At 48.9% G+C, this 19375-nt stretch overlaps 1 protein-coding gene across 1 annotated transcript in view; it reads right to left on the bottom strand.

Annotated features, from left to right (window-relative positions):
• LOC147701822 (uncharacterized) overlaps positions 1-19069 on the bottom strand; it is a 73074-nt gene extending 54005 nt beyond the window's left edge. Inside the window, exon 1 of the mRNA XM_086928706.1 lies at positions 18850-19069. Coding sequence (XP_086784832.1) covers positions 18850-18950 — 101 coding nt within the window. The 5' untranslated portion in view covers positions 18951-19069. The remainder of the gene's footprint in view (positions 1-18849) is intronic.
• Positions 19070-19375: the final 306 nt, after the last annotated feature.

Consider the following 19375-nt stretch of genomic DNA (forward strand, 5'->3'; position numbering starts at 1 on the left):
TTTCATTTTGCATGTGGGAGATGTTTGAGAGTCTATTTCGGACATTTTGCAGAGAAATGTCTTGTTTACACAAAACAGTGGAATGTGGGTGGCATGGCTCAGGTTTAGAAGGCCCTGCCCCACCTGCTTAGCCGGTAGGGTTTAATGCAGAATTGCTACTTTTGGCAAAATATAGAGTACTCCAAAGAACATAGGGCTTTGGGACAGTTGGGTATGTAGGCGAGCGTCTCTCTCAAATTATTAACCTGTGGATAAGAGGTTATGGGCCCGATGTAGGTAAGTTCATTTTACCACTTCTTAAATACCGAATCATACCGATTTGGTATTTAAGAAGTGGTAAAATGGAGGAGGGGGTGGGGGATGTAGGTATTTCAGATTCGGTAAATACCGAATCGTTAAGATTCGGTATTTACCGATTCTGTAAATACCGAATCGGTAAAGCCCATTGATTCCTATGGGCATTGAAGCCCATAGGAATCAATGGTCATTACCGAATCGGTATTTACCGATTCGGTAATTACCGATTTTTGCAAGGGTGCAGGGGGTGTCACTTTCACACCCTCTAGCACCCCAATTCCGGACTTGTGTGCCATGTGGCACACAGACATGCCCTAAGGGCATGCCTGTGTGTCACATTGCACAGGTGTGCATGCACAGATCGGCATGCACACCTGTATTCGGTATTTTACCACCCAATTGGATTGGGTGGTAAAATACCGAATCTTAAAGCCCTGTGGCACTCTGACATGTGCCAGCTACATCTGCATTTACAGAATCGGTATTTTACCGAGTCTGTATTTTCCGATTCGGTAATTTTACCGAATCGGTAAATACAGAATCGGTAAAATACCGATTCTGTAAATGCATGCCCTACATCTGAAAACTGTAATACCAGTCGGAAACGGCCGAATTTGGCCGTTTCCGATCGGTATTAGGGCACCTACATCGGGCCTTATATGCCTTACTTTGCTTATTGGACGTGCTCATTAATTTGAATTACAGATGGAAAATGCTGCAATACTTTTTACTAAAATGGATTTGGATGGGATCCCCCTCGCAAGACCTCTGCGACTCACTCGCCTCCTTCTTCCACCACAAGATCGCCGACATACACAACAGCTTCGGCACGCAGACCACGCACCCAACCACCGAACCAACGCCCGCCACCACCACCCTCTGCAACTGGACCCCGGTCAGCACCGAAGACACCACCCGCACGATGAACTCCATCCACTCTGGATCCCCCACCGACCCCTGCCCCACCACGTCTTCAACAAGGCCGTCGCCACCATCGCACCCCATCTCCGGGACATCATCAACGCTTCCTTCCTCACCGCCACCTTCCTGGAGAGCTGGAAGCACGCCGAGCTCAGCGCCATCCTGAAGAAGCCCACAGCGGACCCCACCGACCCAGCGGACCCCACCGACCTCAAGAACTTCTGCCCCATCTCGCTCCTCCCCTTTCCTGCCAGTCATTGAGAAGACCGTCAACAGACAGCTCGCCGCCTTCCTCGAGACGAACGGATCCCTAGACCCCTCAGAGTCCGGTTTCCGAGCCAACCACAGCACCGAGGCTGCCCTGATCTCAGCCACCGATGACATCAGATCCCTGCTCGACAACGGGGAAACAGCGGCCCTCATCCTCCTGGACCTCTCCGCAGCGTTCGACACTGTCTGCCACCGCACGCTACTTCAGCGCCTCAGCAACATCGGAATCCAAGAGAAGGCACTGGAGTGGATCATCTCGTTCCTCGCCGGAAGAACTCAGAGAGTCCGCCTCCCCCGTTCAGATCCGAAGCCACCAAAGTCATCTGTAGAGTACCACAAGGATCATCACTCAGCCCAACCCTCTTTAACGTCTACATGAGCCCCCTCGCGGCAATCGCACGCCAACACAACCTCAACATCATCTCCTACGCCGACGATACCCAGCTGATCCTCTCCCTCACCAACGACTCCGCCACCGCAAGAGCTAGTCTACGCGAGGGGATGAAAGACGTCGCCGAGTGGATGAAGAACAGCCACCTGAAACTGAACTCAGACAAGACGGAAGTCCTCATCCTGGGATCATCGCCCTCCACCTGGGACGACTCCTGGTGGCCCCCTGCCCTGGGCACCACTCCCAAACCAACTGACCATGCACGCAACTTTGGCTTCATCCTGGACTCCTCCCTCTCGATGACCAGACAAGTCAACGCCGTCTCCTCATCATGCTTCAACACCCTGCGCATGCTCCGCAAAATCTTCCGTTGGATCCCCACCGAAACCAGGAAGACTGTCCCCCAGGCTATAGTCACCAGCCGTCTGGACTACGGGAACACCCTCTACGCCGGAACCACAGCCAAACTTCAAAAAAGACTCAAGCGCATCCAGAACGCCTCCGCACGACTCGTCCTGGACATCCCACGACACAGCCACATCTCCGGCCACCTGAGAGACCTGCACTGGCTCCCCATCAGCAAGAGAATCACGTTCAGGCTCCTCACCCACGCACACAAGGCTCTCCACGACCTGGGCCTAAAGTACCCCAACGATCGCCTGACCTTCTACACGCCCACCCGCCAGCTACGATCAACCAGCCACGCCCTCGTCTCCGTACCACGCATCCGCTGAGCCACCGCCGGAGGAAGATCCTTCTCCTACCTTGCAGCAAAGACTTGGAACTCCTTCCCCATCCACCTTCGGCTGACCCGAGACCACCTCTCCTTCAGGAAGCAGCTCAAGACCTGGATGTTCGAGCAGTGACGTAACCCCTCTCCCCCAGCGCCTTGAGACCCTCCCGGGTGAGTAGCGCGCTATACAAATGCCATTGATTGATTGTGTTATGTGTTTTACTGTGCGTTCTATTTCGAGGGTTTTAATTAATCAAGCAACTAAAATGTACCACACCTTTGTTTCCATCACACTTCAGAGTACTAAAAAAGAGCTCCATTTTTGTTTCCCTACCACACCCTTTAGCTGCGTGTACACCAGAAAGATTGTCACCTATTTACTTTACTTCCTGCGACTACAAAAAGTGAGGATTCTGAACACCAGTCCCCACAAGACAAAAAAGCAGCAATTTGTCAGAAGACATGACTGACACCTGCCCTCTGTCTTTTTTTGCAATCAATGTAGCAACATTTCACCGTATTTACCAAAAATGAATATATCCGTGTGTGATGTAACTGGTGCTTCTCCCTATTCTGCCCCAAACGCAGCCAGGGCCGTGGTCTGGGTGTGCACGTGCTGTCATGGGTGTAAATTAGAGATATCTCTGTCACGGCCTTGCTACCTAGGGTGACCAGCCATCCGCAAATTTCACGGACTGCCCGTAATTTGGGCCTCTTGTCCGTTAAGACTTCTTCTACAGACGCCTTTTGTCCATAATTTCAGCTGCCCCCTGCAAGCAGTCTGAGAGTCCTGTAACTCTCACTGCAGGGGCCAGCTCGTGCTCCTGCTGCCATCAGTGGCCTGCAGCAGCCCCTCCCGACCTGGCACAGACTGCTATCAGGCCCATTATCATTCTGTATGTCGGCCTAATTATCACATACAGAATGATGAGTCAGTGACAGCATGTGCTGGGCCTCCTCTTGCACTTACTGCTCTTCTCACAGATCGATCATAATAATTTGACATTTGTAAATGGAAATCTACACAGGCTAGTCTACCTGAAGGCTACATTTTCTGGTTCTCTTTTTAAAAATGTTGTTTTTTCCAATTAAAAAGAGAAATACTTAACCAACCTTGCGGCACAGACCTTAACTTTTACTTTTAACTTTATTGCAGGGAAAAAAACATGAAAAAAAATTAAATAAATTGAAGCCAGATATGCAGTGATCATTTCAAGCTGAAAAACATAGACTAGCTTAATAATGAACGATCAGCAGCTTCCATATGCCATTATCTCCTGTATTGGTTATTGCTGCACAACCTTGGTTCTTTGTTGCGGCTTGCGTGAGAAGGCTTCCCAGAATGCTGTAGGGTTTTTGCTACCCTATTTTGACACGCTTTTTGCCTGTATTCTAAATGTATCCTGTTAGAGCATTTCAACGCATAATTTTTGTCCCACTTTTGGCTACTTATTCCATGATAGTAACTTCATAATTCCTTCAATATTTTTGAAGAGCCATGTCTACGGTAGAAAATCTGCAAATTACATTTGTATTGCCATCTGTCTGCCACTCAAGCACCATGAGTACTGAGAATTTTGCCTTAAAATATTAAAGGAAACTCTTAACGACAGAGATGACATCTGCCTCGGAGGTAAAGTAGAATATCTGAGGAGCAGGAGATATGGAAAGAGCAATCTAATGCAAATCTGGAAGAGACTCCTTCCACTGCAACCTTACCCTCTCAATCTCCAAAAACATATTTTCTAGCAGGAGACAGATTTTTATTTTATGTAGATAGTAAATTGGGTTACTACTTTTAACACAGAGATCATTTTGTTACCTGCAGTGAGCTATGAAGGACATGTGTCTCCCACACCTTGTAACCCTGTCTCATGTAACTCAGCTTGTACATTGATTTACATATGCACATGATTTATTGTCAATGTATAATGTGTATGTTAAGTAAAGAGCTCAGACACCCTGCATTGTGTTTCGTAGCGCTATTAAATAAATAAAATAGTGCTATTGAAATTGTTTATGTAAATACTGAGACAGACCAACGCACCTGACATTCTTAAAGTGAATGCATCTGTTACCTACAGGGACTGAACAAAGGCAAAAGCTGCCTCTCTTAAGTACCCGAGAAGAGATAACAAGCTGTGTGCCTTTCTTTCCCCTCCGTGGCATTTACTTTCAAGTGAGGTTCCAGGCCACTTCCAGACATTATATTCAGACAAAAGGAGGCCTGATGGCCCTTTAACTTCGGCCCAGCTGGAGGTGAAAAAAAGCGCCCTCACTCCCTGCACGTTGCTGCTCATAATGAAATAGACAACGTACGGGCGCTGCTGAACATGTCCCGGGGTCTGAAAATTATACCGGGATAAGTTCCTCACATTTCCATATAGCCCAACTTGTTGGCAGGGGGGACGGAGTCCAAAACTATGAAAATAGTAGGCGGAAGCCATGTACCCCCGACATGTGACCTGGTGTTATATAGCTTGCACCACACATGGAATTGTGTCATGAGCTTTGCGCAATATAGCTTACCCACTGATTGACATTTTATGATCCATGAAAGGGTGAAACGCTGAAAGGCACCAGCAAAGTGTCTAAAGTATTACTTGCAGGTTATTATACTTAAGTTGGCATGCGTAATGAAAAGCTAGAGTACTCACTGCCCAGTTTCCTTAGTTATGTTGCTTTTACTTATTTTACTCTTCTTTATATTTTGATGCTGTTGTTGCCTATAATTCTGTTGCCTTCTTTTGTGTGGCTACATAAAGAAGACAGACTAACATAAGGAATGATGTAAGGTAGTCTAGCCCACTGTGCAGCAAGTGTTTCCCACTTGCAAAAGGTGTGTAAAGGCCTCACGTAGGAGGCATTTTTGAGATTGCAAACCCTGCCAATCACAAAATGTAATGCATGTGTGGAGTAAGGGAGATGTGAACAGAGAAGTTTAAGGATAATGTGGATCAATGATGTCACTGTAGGAATGGTTCTGTAGATTTGTTGGATTGACAGTTCTCTGGCTAGTTCTTTGCATGTACAAGAGTTAGTGTGCGTTTGTTGTGAACAGTATTTTAGAATGATCTGGAGAATTCACTTAACCGTAATGTTCTGGACCTGAGATTTGAGATTTCAGGAGGTGGGGGTGCAGTGAAGGAGAGAGCACAGGGAGGAGGGATTGCAGGACTAAAGCACTGGAGTCGAAGGATACTACAGGAGATTGATGGTCCAGAGACAGGGAGCATCAGGAGGAGAGGGAGCATACGAGCAATGCAAAGGTGTCGAACGATAGCACATGAAACGTCTAGCACATAAACAATGTTCTGGAACCGAAGGAACACAGGCAGTACAAGGCATTGACTGACTGGGAACTAGCTGGAGATAAGAGAGAGCATAAAAACAGTAGGGCCTGGCAGGTCCGAAGATAGAGGCTGGGGCCAGGGCAGAGAGAGATGGGCAGCCATGTCAGACAGACTAACAGCTATGTGGTTATACTGAATAAGTTTCCTATGTCATTATCATATGAAATCTCTTTATAGATGTAATAACTACACGTTCACAATTGCTTTATTAACCTTCTTGCTTTATCAAATATTCTTGGAAAGGCACCATTTGCCCACTCTTTTTTCAAGCATTTCTCAGGGAAGACCCCCCTCCCCCACGAGGTTCAGGCTCACTTGCTGCGCTCGCCACTGGGCACTTATCACAAAGTTTCACGCCCACCACTTTCAAATGTCACCAGCGGCCACTGCTCCTGCAGAGCCCAGGGCATGGCAAACTATTTTTAGGTTTCGCCCTGGCCGTAGCACTGCGAAGCAGTGCTCCGCCCAGGGCGAAACCTTATGTCCTACAGTATGGGGCTTCGCCCCGCCTCTGTCTTCCATTGGCTAGCTCCATAAATGGAGGCTAGCCATTGGAAGAGATTGGCTGTCAGTCACTATTTCCCCGTCAGAACGCGATTCGGGTCGTTTCTGGGTCTTTTTTTAAGTCCGACCCCCTCCTCTTCCCATTGGCTGTAATTTTACCTTCCAGCCGAGGCGCTAGGGGGCGCACAGCGGAATGGCTGTGTGAAACCACAGCTCCGCCGGACGTCCGACATCCATGGATTAAACACACTGCTGATCCGACCGAATATGCCCAACAACCACTGATTTATGGAGCGGATCACATAGCGCTTCAGATGTGGTGAGCTGCTTTCGGTCAACGGGCCGACATCGGGAGATATATGCTGATTTTCTCGCGGGTGCGAGCGACGATAAAGATGGCGGCTGTCCGATAGTCTGACTATCCGGGACCCCGGCCGAGGTCAGTTACATTGCTGTCCAGCGGAGTGGAGGGCTCTGAACTGCATGGCGGAATGCATCCCCACGGCGGCGCTGAACTGTAGAGGTGAGGCGAGGATTAATCCCTGATTCTGTGCCCCTCGGGACCTGAAGGCGACAAGATGGCGGCGCCCAGACCGGTGAGAATCGCCTAGCTCCGACCGGGAGCATAGGAGCCAGTGAGTTGCTGATGTGCCTGCGGCGCTGAGGAGCGGTGAGTCGCCCTTCGCCCCCCTGACCTTTCTGCGCTGATATTGGGGGTGAGCGCTACACCCAGCGTGATTGTCCCTCGCTGCCCGGAGGAGGGAGCCCATTACTGAGGCGCTAAGAGGCGCGAAACTGACTTACATAGAGGCGCGCCCGCCTCACAGAGATCGCACTGCCCGGGGACTCCTGCTGGAGCGACGGCACACCACGGATGGGCGTGAGGGTGCAAAATAAAGACAAAAGGGGGAAAATAAAAGAAAACAGACAAGGAAGCTAGCGGGGTGCACTATGAGGAATACCCTCGACCAGTAGGGGGCTCTTTGATGGCGGCAAGCAAGAGGCGGCGCTCTGAGGAGGTCTGCCTGGGGATACACTCATAAGACTGACACTGCACAACACCAAAGTGCCGGGCAAAACAGAGTGCCTTTATTGTTACGTGAGCTCTAACACTGCAGGACATTGCGTTACAAACGCGATCGGGGGTCCCCGCTAAGTCATCCTTCCCCCGCCTCAAGACTCCGTGGGAGTAATTCACTGGTCACGGTTTTCGGCGACGGCCGGGGAGGTACAGGTGGGCCACCAAAAACGCTGTGCATCCGAGGTCACCCCCTCGCCCACAACCAACGGGAGCATTCACGGCCGAGACGGGGTCGCCAACTACACTACCGAGATCCACGAGGCAGACCACCAAAGCCCAGCTCGCCTCGCGAGGTATGATGGGGAGATCCGATAGGCAACAACCGAAGTTGAGCTTTGAATCCAAAAAGCCCGCTAAAAACGCTGAGGCCATGGCAGAGGGTGGAAGTCTCTCCTAGGCTCCTGTAAACAACAACGTGGAGAAGATTCTTCTTGCCATACAATCGAACCTGCAAGATATCAATGGCAAGCTCGACCATCTGACGTGCAGAATGGATGGCATGGCGGACAAGCTCGAAAAACATGGGGAACGGCTTGATGCGGCAGAGGCGCGGATTTCAGAGGTGGAGGACGAATCCAGAAACACCACAGCGAAATGCAATGGAATGGACAGGGTCCTCGAAGTGATACGTGCCAAGGAGGAAGAGTTGGAAGCGCGTTCTCGGCGCAATAATGTACGCATCACGGGGGTTCCGGAATCGACCAACACTGGGCGCATGGAACTCTACGTTGAGCAACTATGTAAGGATCTATTCGGAGCAGAGGCTCTGTCTGCTGCCTTCATTGTTGAAAGAGCTCACAGGTCCCTCGCACCGCGGCCTCCCCCGGGTGCGACTCCCAGACCCATTGTCGCGCGCATTTTAAACTATCGCGACAGAGACACCATCCTTCGTCTGGCGCGTGAAAAGGGGCAAATAACGCACCAGGGAAACAAGCTGGAATTTTACCCGGATCACACAGTCGCTGTTCAGCAGGCTCGGAAGGAATTTGCTTCAGCAAAAGCGAAATTACGGGAGTTGAACATCGTCTACGCCATGTTGTATCCGGCCAGACTCAGGGTAACATGGGAAGGGAAACCTGTCATTTTGTCAAACCCTAAAGCAGCACTGGAGTTTATCAAAAACGCCAGGAAACAGGCGACCAAGGCATCCCGAGATGACCAAAATGCGGACTCTGACTGAGATGGTAATGTATCACAACGCTTAATCCCTACTGGGCACTCCCTACCTACCACTCAGTAAGGGGGTGTCCATCATCGCTGTTATTTTCCAATTGACTTTCACTCTCTTGCCACGTCATTGCACCCACGTGCGATAGACTTTGTTGCGAAGCTGGCTCCTGACAATAACTTTACTCCGAGCTCTGCTTCTTCTGTTGTACTTTGAATAATGTTCTTATTGACGATATACCTATAGCCTCATCAGCTCCTTCTTGTGCCTTATTCTATGTTGCCAGGTCTTCCAGTTATGCAAAATTGCAGATGTGCATATAATGGCCGTTCACTTTTCCACGCTCTTACTGTATTGCTGTTCACCGGTCATATGGGAGACGTCTAAATGCTGGCCAATGTTTTCATTCCTGTTCACACTGCCTCCCGGATGGCCTTTTTATTGATAGGCTATGTTGCATGGTCCCAAACATGCTGTTATTACTTTGCTGGATGTTCCCTGTCTATGCTGCTCCTCCCATCCATCTGCCTAGTTTTGCGGGGTGGATCCCCCCCCCCCCGACCTATGCCATGGGCTGGTCTGTGCCTACCCCCTCTCTTAGGAGGTCGTGTTCCACTGCATGGCTCTTGAGACTTTCGACCCCAGATGGGTGTACTTATCTGGCGTTGGGTCACTTACACTACTTTTGGTCTGTTGCAGTTGACTCTATTAATAGGGTCAGTGATGTTACACTTGCACTGTAGTGGTGGACGCACAGTTAGTCTGCACTCTGTTGGCTAGCCAGGCCCCTTGCTGCGCGGCCATTGCCGCAGGTAATAACGAGGTCGCGAGAGGGGGGTTAGGAGATGGGGAGGTTGTGCTTGGTTGCGGCCCAGTGTGACTGGAGAATGGGTGACATATAGATAGGTAAATGCAGTGTTATTGGCACCAATCCAGTTGCATTAGAGACGTCCACGCCCGTACATTCGGGTGTTGAGCTGTGCCCCCTGCGGTCCTCCAAAAGGGTGTTCCCCGCACAGTTGCTTTGGATGGGGAACTTATTTTGTCCTCTTTGTATTTGGGGTGGTTGTTCCTGGGGAAGATGGCTTCGGCAGGTTTGGGGTGCTGAAGTGGGTGGGGGAGGGTGGACGGGATGTTTTGTTTTTGTTTTGAGACCGATTGCTCTGCATTACGATTATGATCCTATGTTATCACTTGTGTGCTTATGTTGCATAGACCGGCGCGGCCAGTGCCTCTTGAAATACACACTGCTACGATGTTTGTTTTGGACGCGGTGTACGATGCTAACACGGGGTTATGGCTACTGTGAACACTAGTAGACACAAAACACACTTGTGCCTTCTCACTTGGAATGTCAGGGGGTTCTCACAGCCTAAAAAGATTAGACAGATATTCTCTTACTTGACAAGGTGGGAGGTCGATATCGCATTGATACAGGAGACCCACATCGCTCCTAACTCAAAACTGACCCTAGGTGATCGATGGGCCGAATCTTCTTACACATCATACTACTCTTCCTATTCCAGAGGAGTGATTACTCTAATACGGAAAGGTACGAATTTTGAGCATTTGGGGACGACTAGTGATCCCGAGGGTAGATTCACCATTACAAATGGCATACTACGCGGCCAAAAGGTTGCAATACTAAATGTATATGGTCCTAACGTGGACGCACCAGAATTCTTTCGGGATCTGTGGGGCCGACTACAAAATTGTAGATGCACACATCATTTGTGGGGGGGACTGGAATATAGCTTTGGATGATGATCTAGATAGGTCGCCAAACTCACACGAACCGCACAAACAAGCAAGGTTGCAGCTGCATCACTTAATGCGCGATCTGGCTCTCACGGATATCTGGAGACATAAGTTCCCAGTCACACCTGGTGCGACACACATATCACCGGTACACAGCAGTTGGTCGCGCCTAGATTACTGGCTCGCCTCGACTGACATCGCACTTTGGACCACAGATACAAGGGTTTTACCTAGAACACTTTCCGACCACAACCCTGTCCTGCTTTCCATAACTATCCCGAACTATGCTCCACCCCCCTTCCAATGGAGATTCAACTCTAGAGCTTTGTCTGACTCAAATTATGATCACACTATACACGCGGCCATAGTGGACTATTTCCAGCTGAATGAACCCTCATCAGATGACCCTTGCTTACTCTGGGAAGCTTTTAAAGCCACGATTCGGGGGGTTTGTATCAGCACTACAGTGGGTATACTAAGAGATATACGTCACCAGATCACTAAGCGAGAAAAGCGAATGAGGGAACTGGAAAAGGCTTTCGAAACCTCGCAAGACATCTCCTTATTGAGAGAACTACGTCAGTTGCACACTGAACATAGCGCTTATGTGGAAGATGAAATCAAATACATGGACAAGCGCTACTCGGCCAGGGCTTTTGGGGAGGGCAGAAGACCTGGGGGAATCCTGGCTTCTAAAATCTGCGCGGACAGAAAGCGCAATACTGTCCTACGAGTTCGGTCCGCTGATGGGGACTGTAAGACACAAGCCTCTGACATACTGTCATGTTTCGTTGACGCATATAGCGCACTCTACACTTCCCGTGCTATAGCCTCCCCTGATGAAATATTCAGCTATCTAGAAGACGTGGCCATAGCCTGGCTGTCAAACTCTCAGAGGGAGCACCTGGCCGCCCCAATTACAGTCGAGGAGGTAACGGACATAATTAAATCTTTACCCAATAACAAATCCCCTGGACCAGATGGCTACACAAATGAGTTTTACAAACGCTATGTGGACATTCTGGCTCCACATCTGGTGGCGATGTTCGGCGCGGCGTTCGATCAGGGAGAACTGCCACCCACTCTCAGGGAAGCTGTGATCATCACGTTGTTAAAACCACACAAAGACCCCGAACTCTGCGATTCCAACAGACCTCTGTCGCTCATAAACGCCGACTCTAAAATCCTTGCCAAAATCCTAGCTGTCAGACTCACCCCCCTAATGACTAACTTGGTGCTGCCTGACCAGTCAGGGTTTATTCCCACTCGCTCCACAACGCACAATACGAGGACACTATTCGCGTTGTCCCACTACCTGCAGCCTTCCACGAAGGCCGTGGCTATCATGTTGGACGCCGCAAAGGCGTTCGATTCAGTTGAATGGAGCTATCTCATCACTATTTTGCACAGAATGGGCTTTCCTAAAAGGTTTGTGCAGTGGGTGAAATTACTTTACACCAACCCTGGTGCTAGAGTACGAGTGAATGGCTACATATCCGACGGTTTCCCTATAGGCCGTGGTACGAGACAGGGCTGCCCCCTGTCCCCCCTTTTATTTGCCCTCGCCCTCGAACCACTTGCTTGTCGCATCAGACAGGGATACAAGTCCTCGGCACTGCGTTTTACTGATAGACCTCTGCACATATCATTGTACGCAGATGACATGCTCTTGTATGTGCGAGATCCAGCTACTAACCTAAATCCACTACTAAGGGAATATGTGAAGTTCGAGGGTCATTCCGGGCTTTCCATTAACTGGACAAAATCCTACGTTATCCCGTTGACTGATGGGGCTGACCCTATCCACATGGACTACCCGCTGGTCTGGCAAACGGACCCTGTGCGCTATTTGGGGGTCATGTTTCATAGAGACCCGGAGGTGGTGATTAGGGAGAACTATGGCACCGTCATTTCCAAGTTGGAAGACAAAATCCGGCGCTGGATACAACTCCCTCTGTCCCTGGCAGATCGCATTGCGATTGTTAAAATGAATGTCTTGCCCAAATTCCTGTACCTGTTTAACAACATCCCGATCCCCCCCCCTGCCGAGGTATTCCGTCGCATTAAAACGCTCACACTACAGCTCATATGGGCGGGTAAACAGGCGCGTATAGAGCTTCAGACTTTAACACTACCTTATATCAAGGGGGGCTTTGGTGTCCCGGACTTTTTATTGTATTACCTTTGCGCGCAAGCTCAATTTGCCACTTACTGGTTTCACGAGGTCCCCTACCTCACACACACAGCAATAGAGAAAGATGATGCAGCGCCAGTACCCCTCACGTCCATACTCACGCACAAGCGCCCGCCTCTTCACTCCCAAGATATCAATCTGGTAGATGCCACCATTAAAGCATGGAACAAATTAGGTCAACTGACGCATAAAACACCATTGTATGCCCCTTCCCTGCCGTTGGCACATCACCAGGCTCTATCGGTCACAGGGGAATCGGTGGGCATGTCCATGCTACGACGAGTGGGCATATCCACGGTTGGCGATTTATTCCGTGAGGGGGACTTTATCGAAATAGATGACATGACGTATATACAGAATAAGACTCCGCTTTTCATCTTTACATATTACAGGCTGAAACGGGCATTAAGGGAACACTACCCCACCCTCCCAAAGGAACCAGACACTTTAGCTCCCCTACAACTCATGATTGCATCCCCTGACACCTCCCATATGGTGTCCCGGCTGTACTCCTCAACTCAGGCTGACTTACCTTACTCCACGGCCAAAGCCAAGAGGCGTTGGGACATGGTCCTTGACGACCCGCTCACTGAACAGGAATGGCAGCAGACATGTGCACTGACCCAGATCCTTACCCCCAATGGCAATCTCCGCATTATACACTTCAAATTCCTACACCAAGCATACTATACCCCGGCTCGCATGCACAAATATGGTTTATCAGACGTCGACCAGTGTAAACGATGCGGGAGGGAGGGGGCGGACTTCTTACACCTGGCCTGGTCATGCGTAGCAGTCCAGAACTACTGGCACGAAGTCTTCACTACTTTGTCCGCCATGCTGGGCTCTGATGTGCTGTGTTCTATAAGGACGGGTCTTCTGGGAATAACGGCCCAATTTAAGGCCCTTAAACGTAAATTCTGTGTTATTGCACTGTTGCTGGCCAAGAGACAAGTAGCTCAATGCTGGAATTGCTCCAAGAAACCGACTGTGGCCAGATGGTTGGGGGACATGGCCAGTTGCAGGGATAAGCTCAGGACCTATGAGGAGGACCTGCCAGCGAAATCCAGACCAAAAGACTTTTGGTGTTTTCTAACTGACTTTCTGGTTACAGAACAGGCTGCTGAGGATGATCAATGGGTCCCCGGACTGTCGCCGGGGTGATGTGTCTTTACTAGCTGTTATTATTCTTGGGTGCACTGGTCCTGGTGCGTGCCGCTGTTTTGTGAACTGCACTAATCTTATTTGTCTTTCAGAGGTAATGGTCTCCAGTTTAATGTTGTACCTGGGTCTGCTTGTTACGACCTGGGTTGCCTTACTGTACAAAAAAAACATAAATACCGTCACAAGACCCAACTGTATATTTTACACTGCCGTCCCGACTGCATGTATCTATGTACAATATGCTTTCGCTGTGCCTTTCGCTCTTGCGGCCGGCCCCAGGGTTGTAGGCTACAGGCTGTGTAATGTTATGAATTTGCCACAATAAAGGTCTTGGAAAAAAAAAAAAAAAATTTACCTTCCAGCCAATGGGAAGGGGAGAGCATGAAAAGCACGCCCCCGAATCCCTACAGGACGTAAATATTGCTCCAAGTACATCAATTGAAAAGTAAAATCACATTACAGGTACTGATGCTGATTATTCAATATGAAAAAGAGCGGTGCATGCGCTTACAGCTGTTCGTTGACAGATTTATTCACTGCGGTCGGCAATTTCTATTGTCTGCGTCATTGAAAGTCTCCTTCTGTGATGTACGAATTTAATTGCAATTACACCTTTTTAGTCTGTGTTAGTTCGAAACATACAGAATTAGTTCACTGGCGTAACCCCATAGTGTATTTGGTCCTGAGATGTCACATAAGAACTACCTTTTTAATGATACCTACAAATACACTATCCCGTTCCAAGATGGCTTCCAACCAGACATGCCCTGTTTATGCCTGTGCGCTCTTCTCACTTCCTCATTTCGGTGTCACGGGACGCCCCGTGAGCAGCCTCCTCGTGACAGCCCCTCCCATCACCCTTCAGAGTGAACAGGGAAATCCTGCTGGTAGAAAGCTGGCGCCACGGGTTGGATTGACACACATATTAACCCATGGTTGACATCCGCGAGCGAATCTTGCGCAGCGATTGGCGTAGAACGCCTCGACAATTGATCCCACCCCTCTTCTTTCGGATCTTGCATCCTAGTTCCGGTGACACCATAGGGACAGGTTGCTGAAGGGGCAAGGAATGCATGGGCATGGTGGGGAAGTGAGCAGTTTCTGAGCACTGCTGGATCTGCATTCCGTGCGGTGCCACAGAAGAATCCAGGAAGGGGACGTTCTGCAGAAGGTGAGTTTCGGGGCATCTTTGATACCAATTTCTTTCTCTGTAGCCTCAGGGCAGATGAAATGATCACTTTTGATCTGAGACCTTACCTTGGGCATCACTTTTCATTATAGGGTGGTGGCTGTCCCCAGGTATGTTATCTTCCAGCAGTTACTGATTCACTCCGGGTTCCTTATTTTTTGTCACTATGACTCGTACAGACCTCGATGCATTTATTCTTTTATGTAAAATACTTTATTGCAGCTTTAGGCATTCCATCGACCGGTACTTTATTGCAGCTTTAGGCATTCCATCGACCGGTGCTCTAAATTGAAAAAAAAAACAAGTGTAGGTACTCCTAAATTGATCAATGGTCTGGGGCGGGTTTTCAATGTGCATATTTAATGGAAGGAAGGTTTTCTTTATGTGAAAGCGTGCATGATGCCCGAGACATTTTTTGTATAACTAGAATATAATGTATTATTATTGCCCTTGCATGTATATGCTCTTCATATACTACACAAAAGCCACTGCAGTTTTTTATATTATGCACAGTAATCAGTAGCGTGCGAACTGTAAGAAAAACACGCTTTGAAAATGTAACACTTTGATCTCATCTTTTTTAACAGCAATCTCACCTATTTAACAAGTATGTTTCACATATGTTCGGTGTAATAAAACTATGCCTTCGAGAAGCAGGTTAAGTGGATGACGTACTCACGCATGGAAGTGGGGAACTGGGGAGCTGTGAATCCGCCGGGTTGACTGGGGACTCCGGGAAAGCAGGGGCTTTGATACATTTGCGAGATCCTCGGGGGTGAGTCGGAGCTCTGATGGATTTGTCGGTGTAAATAAGATACTTTTATTGCAAACCAGGCCATATAGCACCAGCCCCTACAGCTCTCCTTGCATCATTCAGATATAACCACTTAGATGGGGAGTGGGAGGCGGAAGCTGCTAAGTGACGCCCTCTCTGAACATTTTCCAACATTAATTAGCATGGTGAAGTTGAAACTCTGCACATATAATTTAAAGACAAACCTACCAGTCCCATAATGCAGTTCGGTTGGCTAGCACGCCGTGGCTGACTGAAGATGCGCACTCGGATGGCGCCGGCACTTGGCAGCCAGGCACAGAGAGGCGCATGATTGACAATGGGCGGCGAGACGAGCGTGACTGAGGGCAGACGCCAACTGAAATGTCCAACCCTTAAAAAGGAAAGATTTCATGACGGTATTTTTTGTGGAACTGGTGGCGAGCTTCCTGTTTCAAGATGAGTGAGTGGACCATGTCCAAAAAGACTGACACTCCAGTAGGGTAGTGTAGTGCTTTCAGCAAGCGTCGCCTTAATGTGCCACCCAAGCACGGTTTCACCCCCTCAGCTGTCAATTGGCCGTCCGTCACGTGACACCTGCAGACCGGACTTTGAATTTCTTCAGTGAAATCCAGTAGGGTACAATAGGTCTTACATTTGCAAGAGATTAAGCTGTTGGCAATGTAAATGACAATGCCATTTATTTATCTGTTTTCAAAACCAACACATAAATAAAAATGTTGTCATTTACAATGCCAATAGCTCTAACTTTTGCAAAGGCGAAACCGTTGCATTGTAAATGCTTGTTGTTTACATCACCAGGGGCCATGCTCTGGATTTGGATAATGTTACCCAGGTGCCTCTAATATACAAACGCAGGTATTTAAGTTTCACTCCGGCACACAACAGATGCAGTGCAAGGTTCTCTCAACCTAATATAAACTTATTTTGGCTTGTGTTGGTTGTCTGTTTACTTATGTAATATTGTGCGACCTCCTTTGATGTGTCTGTAATAAGTTCCTTTTGTCCCAAATATTTGTCCTGAATTCTGTCCTTCTGTCCTGAATTTTGACCCAATGTCATGAATTTTTACACTCACTGTCCTGAATTTGCACCCATGCCAGTTGGTCACCCTATTGCTACCCCAGGTCTCAGGGGTCGTGGAGGCGAAGAACAAGCAGCTATCTCGGCGCACTAGTCTCAAATGTACAGAACAACGACGGGCTAACAGGCTACGGTGCGGTGTGGGGTGAACCACGAGACGTCACTGGGGTAGTGGCAGGTTGTATCCATACCCTTCCCGCCTGCCTTTAATGTCACTATTTTTGCCGAGACTGTACTAAGTTTCAATGACTGCGATAAACTGTCTGCTGAGGCCTCCACAATCCTCACCAACTGCCCTGATCTGGACACTCTCCTGCGCTCCGATGCAGAGCAGACCCGGGGATCGTGGGCTTAACGCATTAACCGTCAGAGGGAGCTGCGCTCTCACGCGTCTCGCCTCCTTACAGAAGTGCGCCACACTGCGACTCGTGAGTGTGTCCGCGCCCGCGTGCCGGAGATTGTCAGTTGAAAGGTGCCAAGTTGTAAAGCGGATACCCGAAGCCTACGCAGGCCTCCTTGTTGTACCTCCAATAAACACATGTAAGTTATTCACTGTGTTTTACCTAGGTTTATTGTACGGTATAGTATGTCTTTCCTTTTCACTCTTTGGTTGCCCCACGTCACTGTTTGTCATCTTCGAATCCTCAGCGGCTACTCCTCCGCCCAGGTTAGGGCCATAAGCCGTTAGATTTAAAATAAAAGAGTTTCACTGCACACTCGGTCCTGTACACTGTTCTCATAGGGCCATAAAGCATCACTGCTGACTGAGAGCGGGAGATGCGCAAGATACCACTCCAGAGTGGTAAATGCGTGTTCGGGAAAGGAACTCTCAGGGCATGGGCTAAAAAATGTAGCAACCAGATCGTGGAGGAGCTAGGGCGTGAGATTGGGTAAAACATGATGTATCGTCATTGAGGTACAGTGGCGGGTCCCATCCATACCCCTCTATTTTTGCCGAGGCTGTGATATGGTTGCCATAACATAAACTATCTGCTGCAGAGGCCTCCGCAACCCTCACCAACTGTCCTGCTCTGGACAGTCTCCTGCGCACCGATGCAGAGCAGACCCGGGGGGTGGTGATGGCGGGCTTTACAGCAACAGAAAACTGTCTGAGGCGGCGCTGCGCTCTCACGCATGTCGCCTCCTTTCAGAAGTGCGCCACACTGCGGCTCGTGAGTGTGTCCGCGTGCTGGAGGGTGTCCGTTGAAAGGTGCTAAATTGTAAAGGGGATACACGAGGCCTGCGCAGGCCTCTCCGCCGAGGACTGATTGGGGCCCAGCGCAGGTTGCTTTAAAATAAAGTGTTTCACTGTACACTTGGTCTGTACTCTTCTCCTAGGCCCGAGTCACAACAGAGCTGACTAGTGTCTTAAGTAGATAGAGCACCGGAGCAGCGCTAGTTACCACCGCATAGAGCGGTAAATGCTGTTGGCTAGAAATGTAGCAGAATTAGTAGTTTATATCTAAGATAAATAACACAATAACGCACAAAACAAGGTAACGGCACAACAAAACAGAAAACTACAGTACAACCAGACAATATCGCACACGGTGCACTATTTAATAGGCCCCCGGCCACAATATGTTAGAGGAGTCTGGATCAATAGGAAACTTGTATTAGTATTGAGGCCTGGCGCATAAATGCAGACTGTGGGTTTTAGAGAACACAAACCAGCTCATCTGCATCACACACAGCGACATTTTAGGAAAGGCACTTTTGGTTACAGACGTTCAATTCTCATAGCTGCAATAAGTAATAGCGGTTAGAAACAATACGGAGGTGTGTTAAGCATGAAAAAGTACAACTCCAGGATGTGTTCTCTTAGCTGCAAAAATTGATAGCTCTTAGAAACAGGAAGGCGGTATAAACAAGTAACAATCCCGGGGCATGAGTGCAAGTTCCAGGCAGTGCTGCCGCCGTAGGAGGCACGTCTGAGAATCAGGTACTCACCAATCGGGGGTCTCTTCTTGACCCCAGTCTGAATCTTCACATTCGGAGGTCTCTCGTTGACTAGAGTTAGAGTTAGAGTCTGAGTCTGAGCTGTCTCCCATCGCAGCACCTCGGCCGTGTCTGTCTGTCTGCTCTCTGCTTCGGTATTCCGCCTCCTCCTGGCCTTCAGCGCTCGTCTATCCCCCGGTCTCTTCCTCTGCTTGTCACCAATGCGTACGCCCACCAGCCCCTCCCCACGACCCTTTTTATCCAGAACCGGGCCCTCCCCTGAAATCTAACGTTGGCAACTTCCAAGCGCAAAAAAACCCAGAAGGGGCTGGAAGGGGTGGAAATACATAATGCAGCAAACGAGTAATTTAACGGTCGCTAGCACGTGCATATTTTGATGTAATAGTGGCATCATGCATCGTTTGAATTTATGAAAAAATCGCAAATTCCGTAATTTCGAATTAAAGGTCATTAAGCTCTAACATTTAGGAAAAGTGAGTTTATATTCATTGCAGATAAAGTAGGATCGCATAACTTC

The sequence above is a fragment of the Lissotriton vulgaris genome, chromosome 7, assembly GCF_964263255.1.
Source record: "Lissotriton vulgaris chromosome 7, aLisVul1.2, whole genome shotgun sequence".
In the NCBI taxonomy this organism is placed as follows: domain Eukaryota; kingdom Metazoa; phylum Chordata; class Amphibia; order Caudata; family Salamandridae; genus Lissotriton; species Lissotriton vulgaris.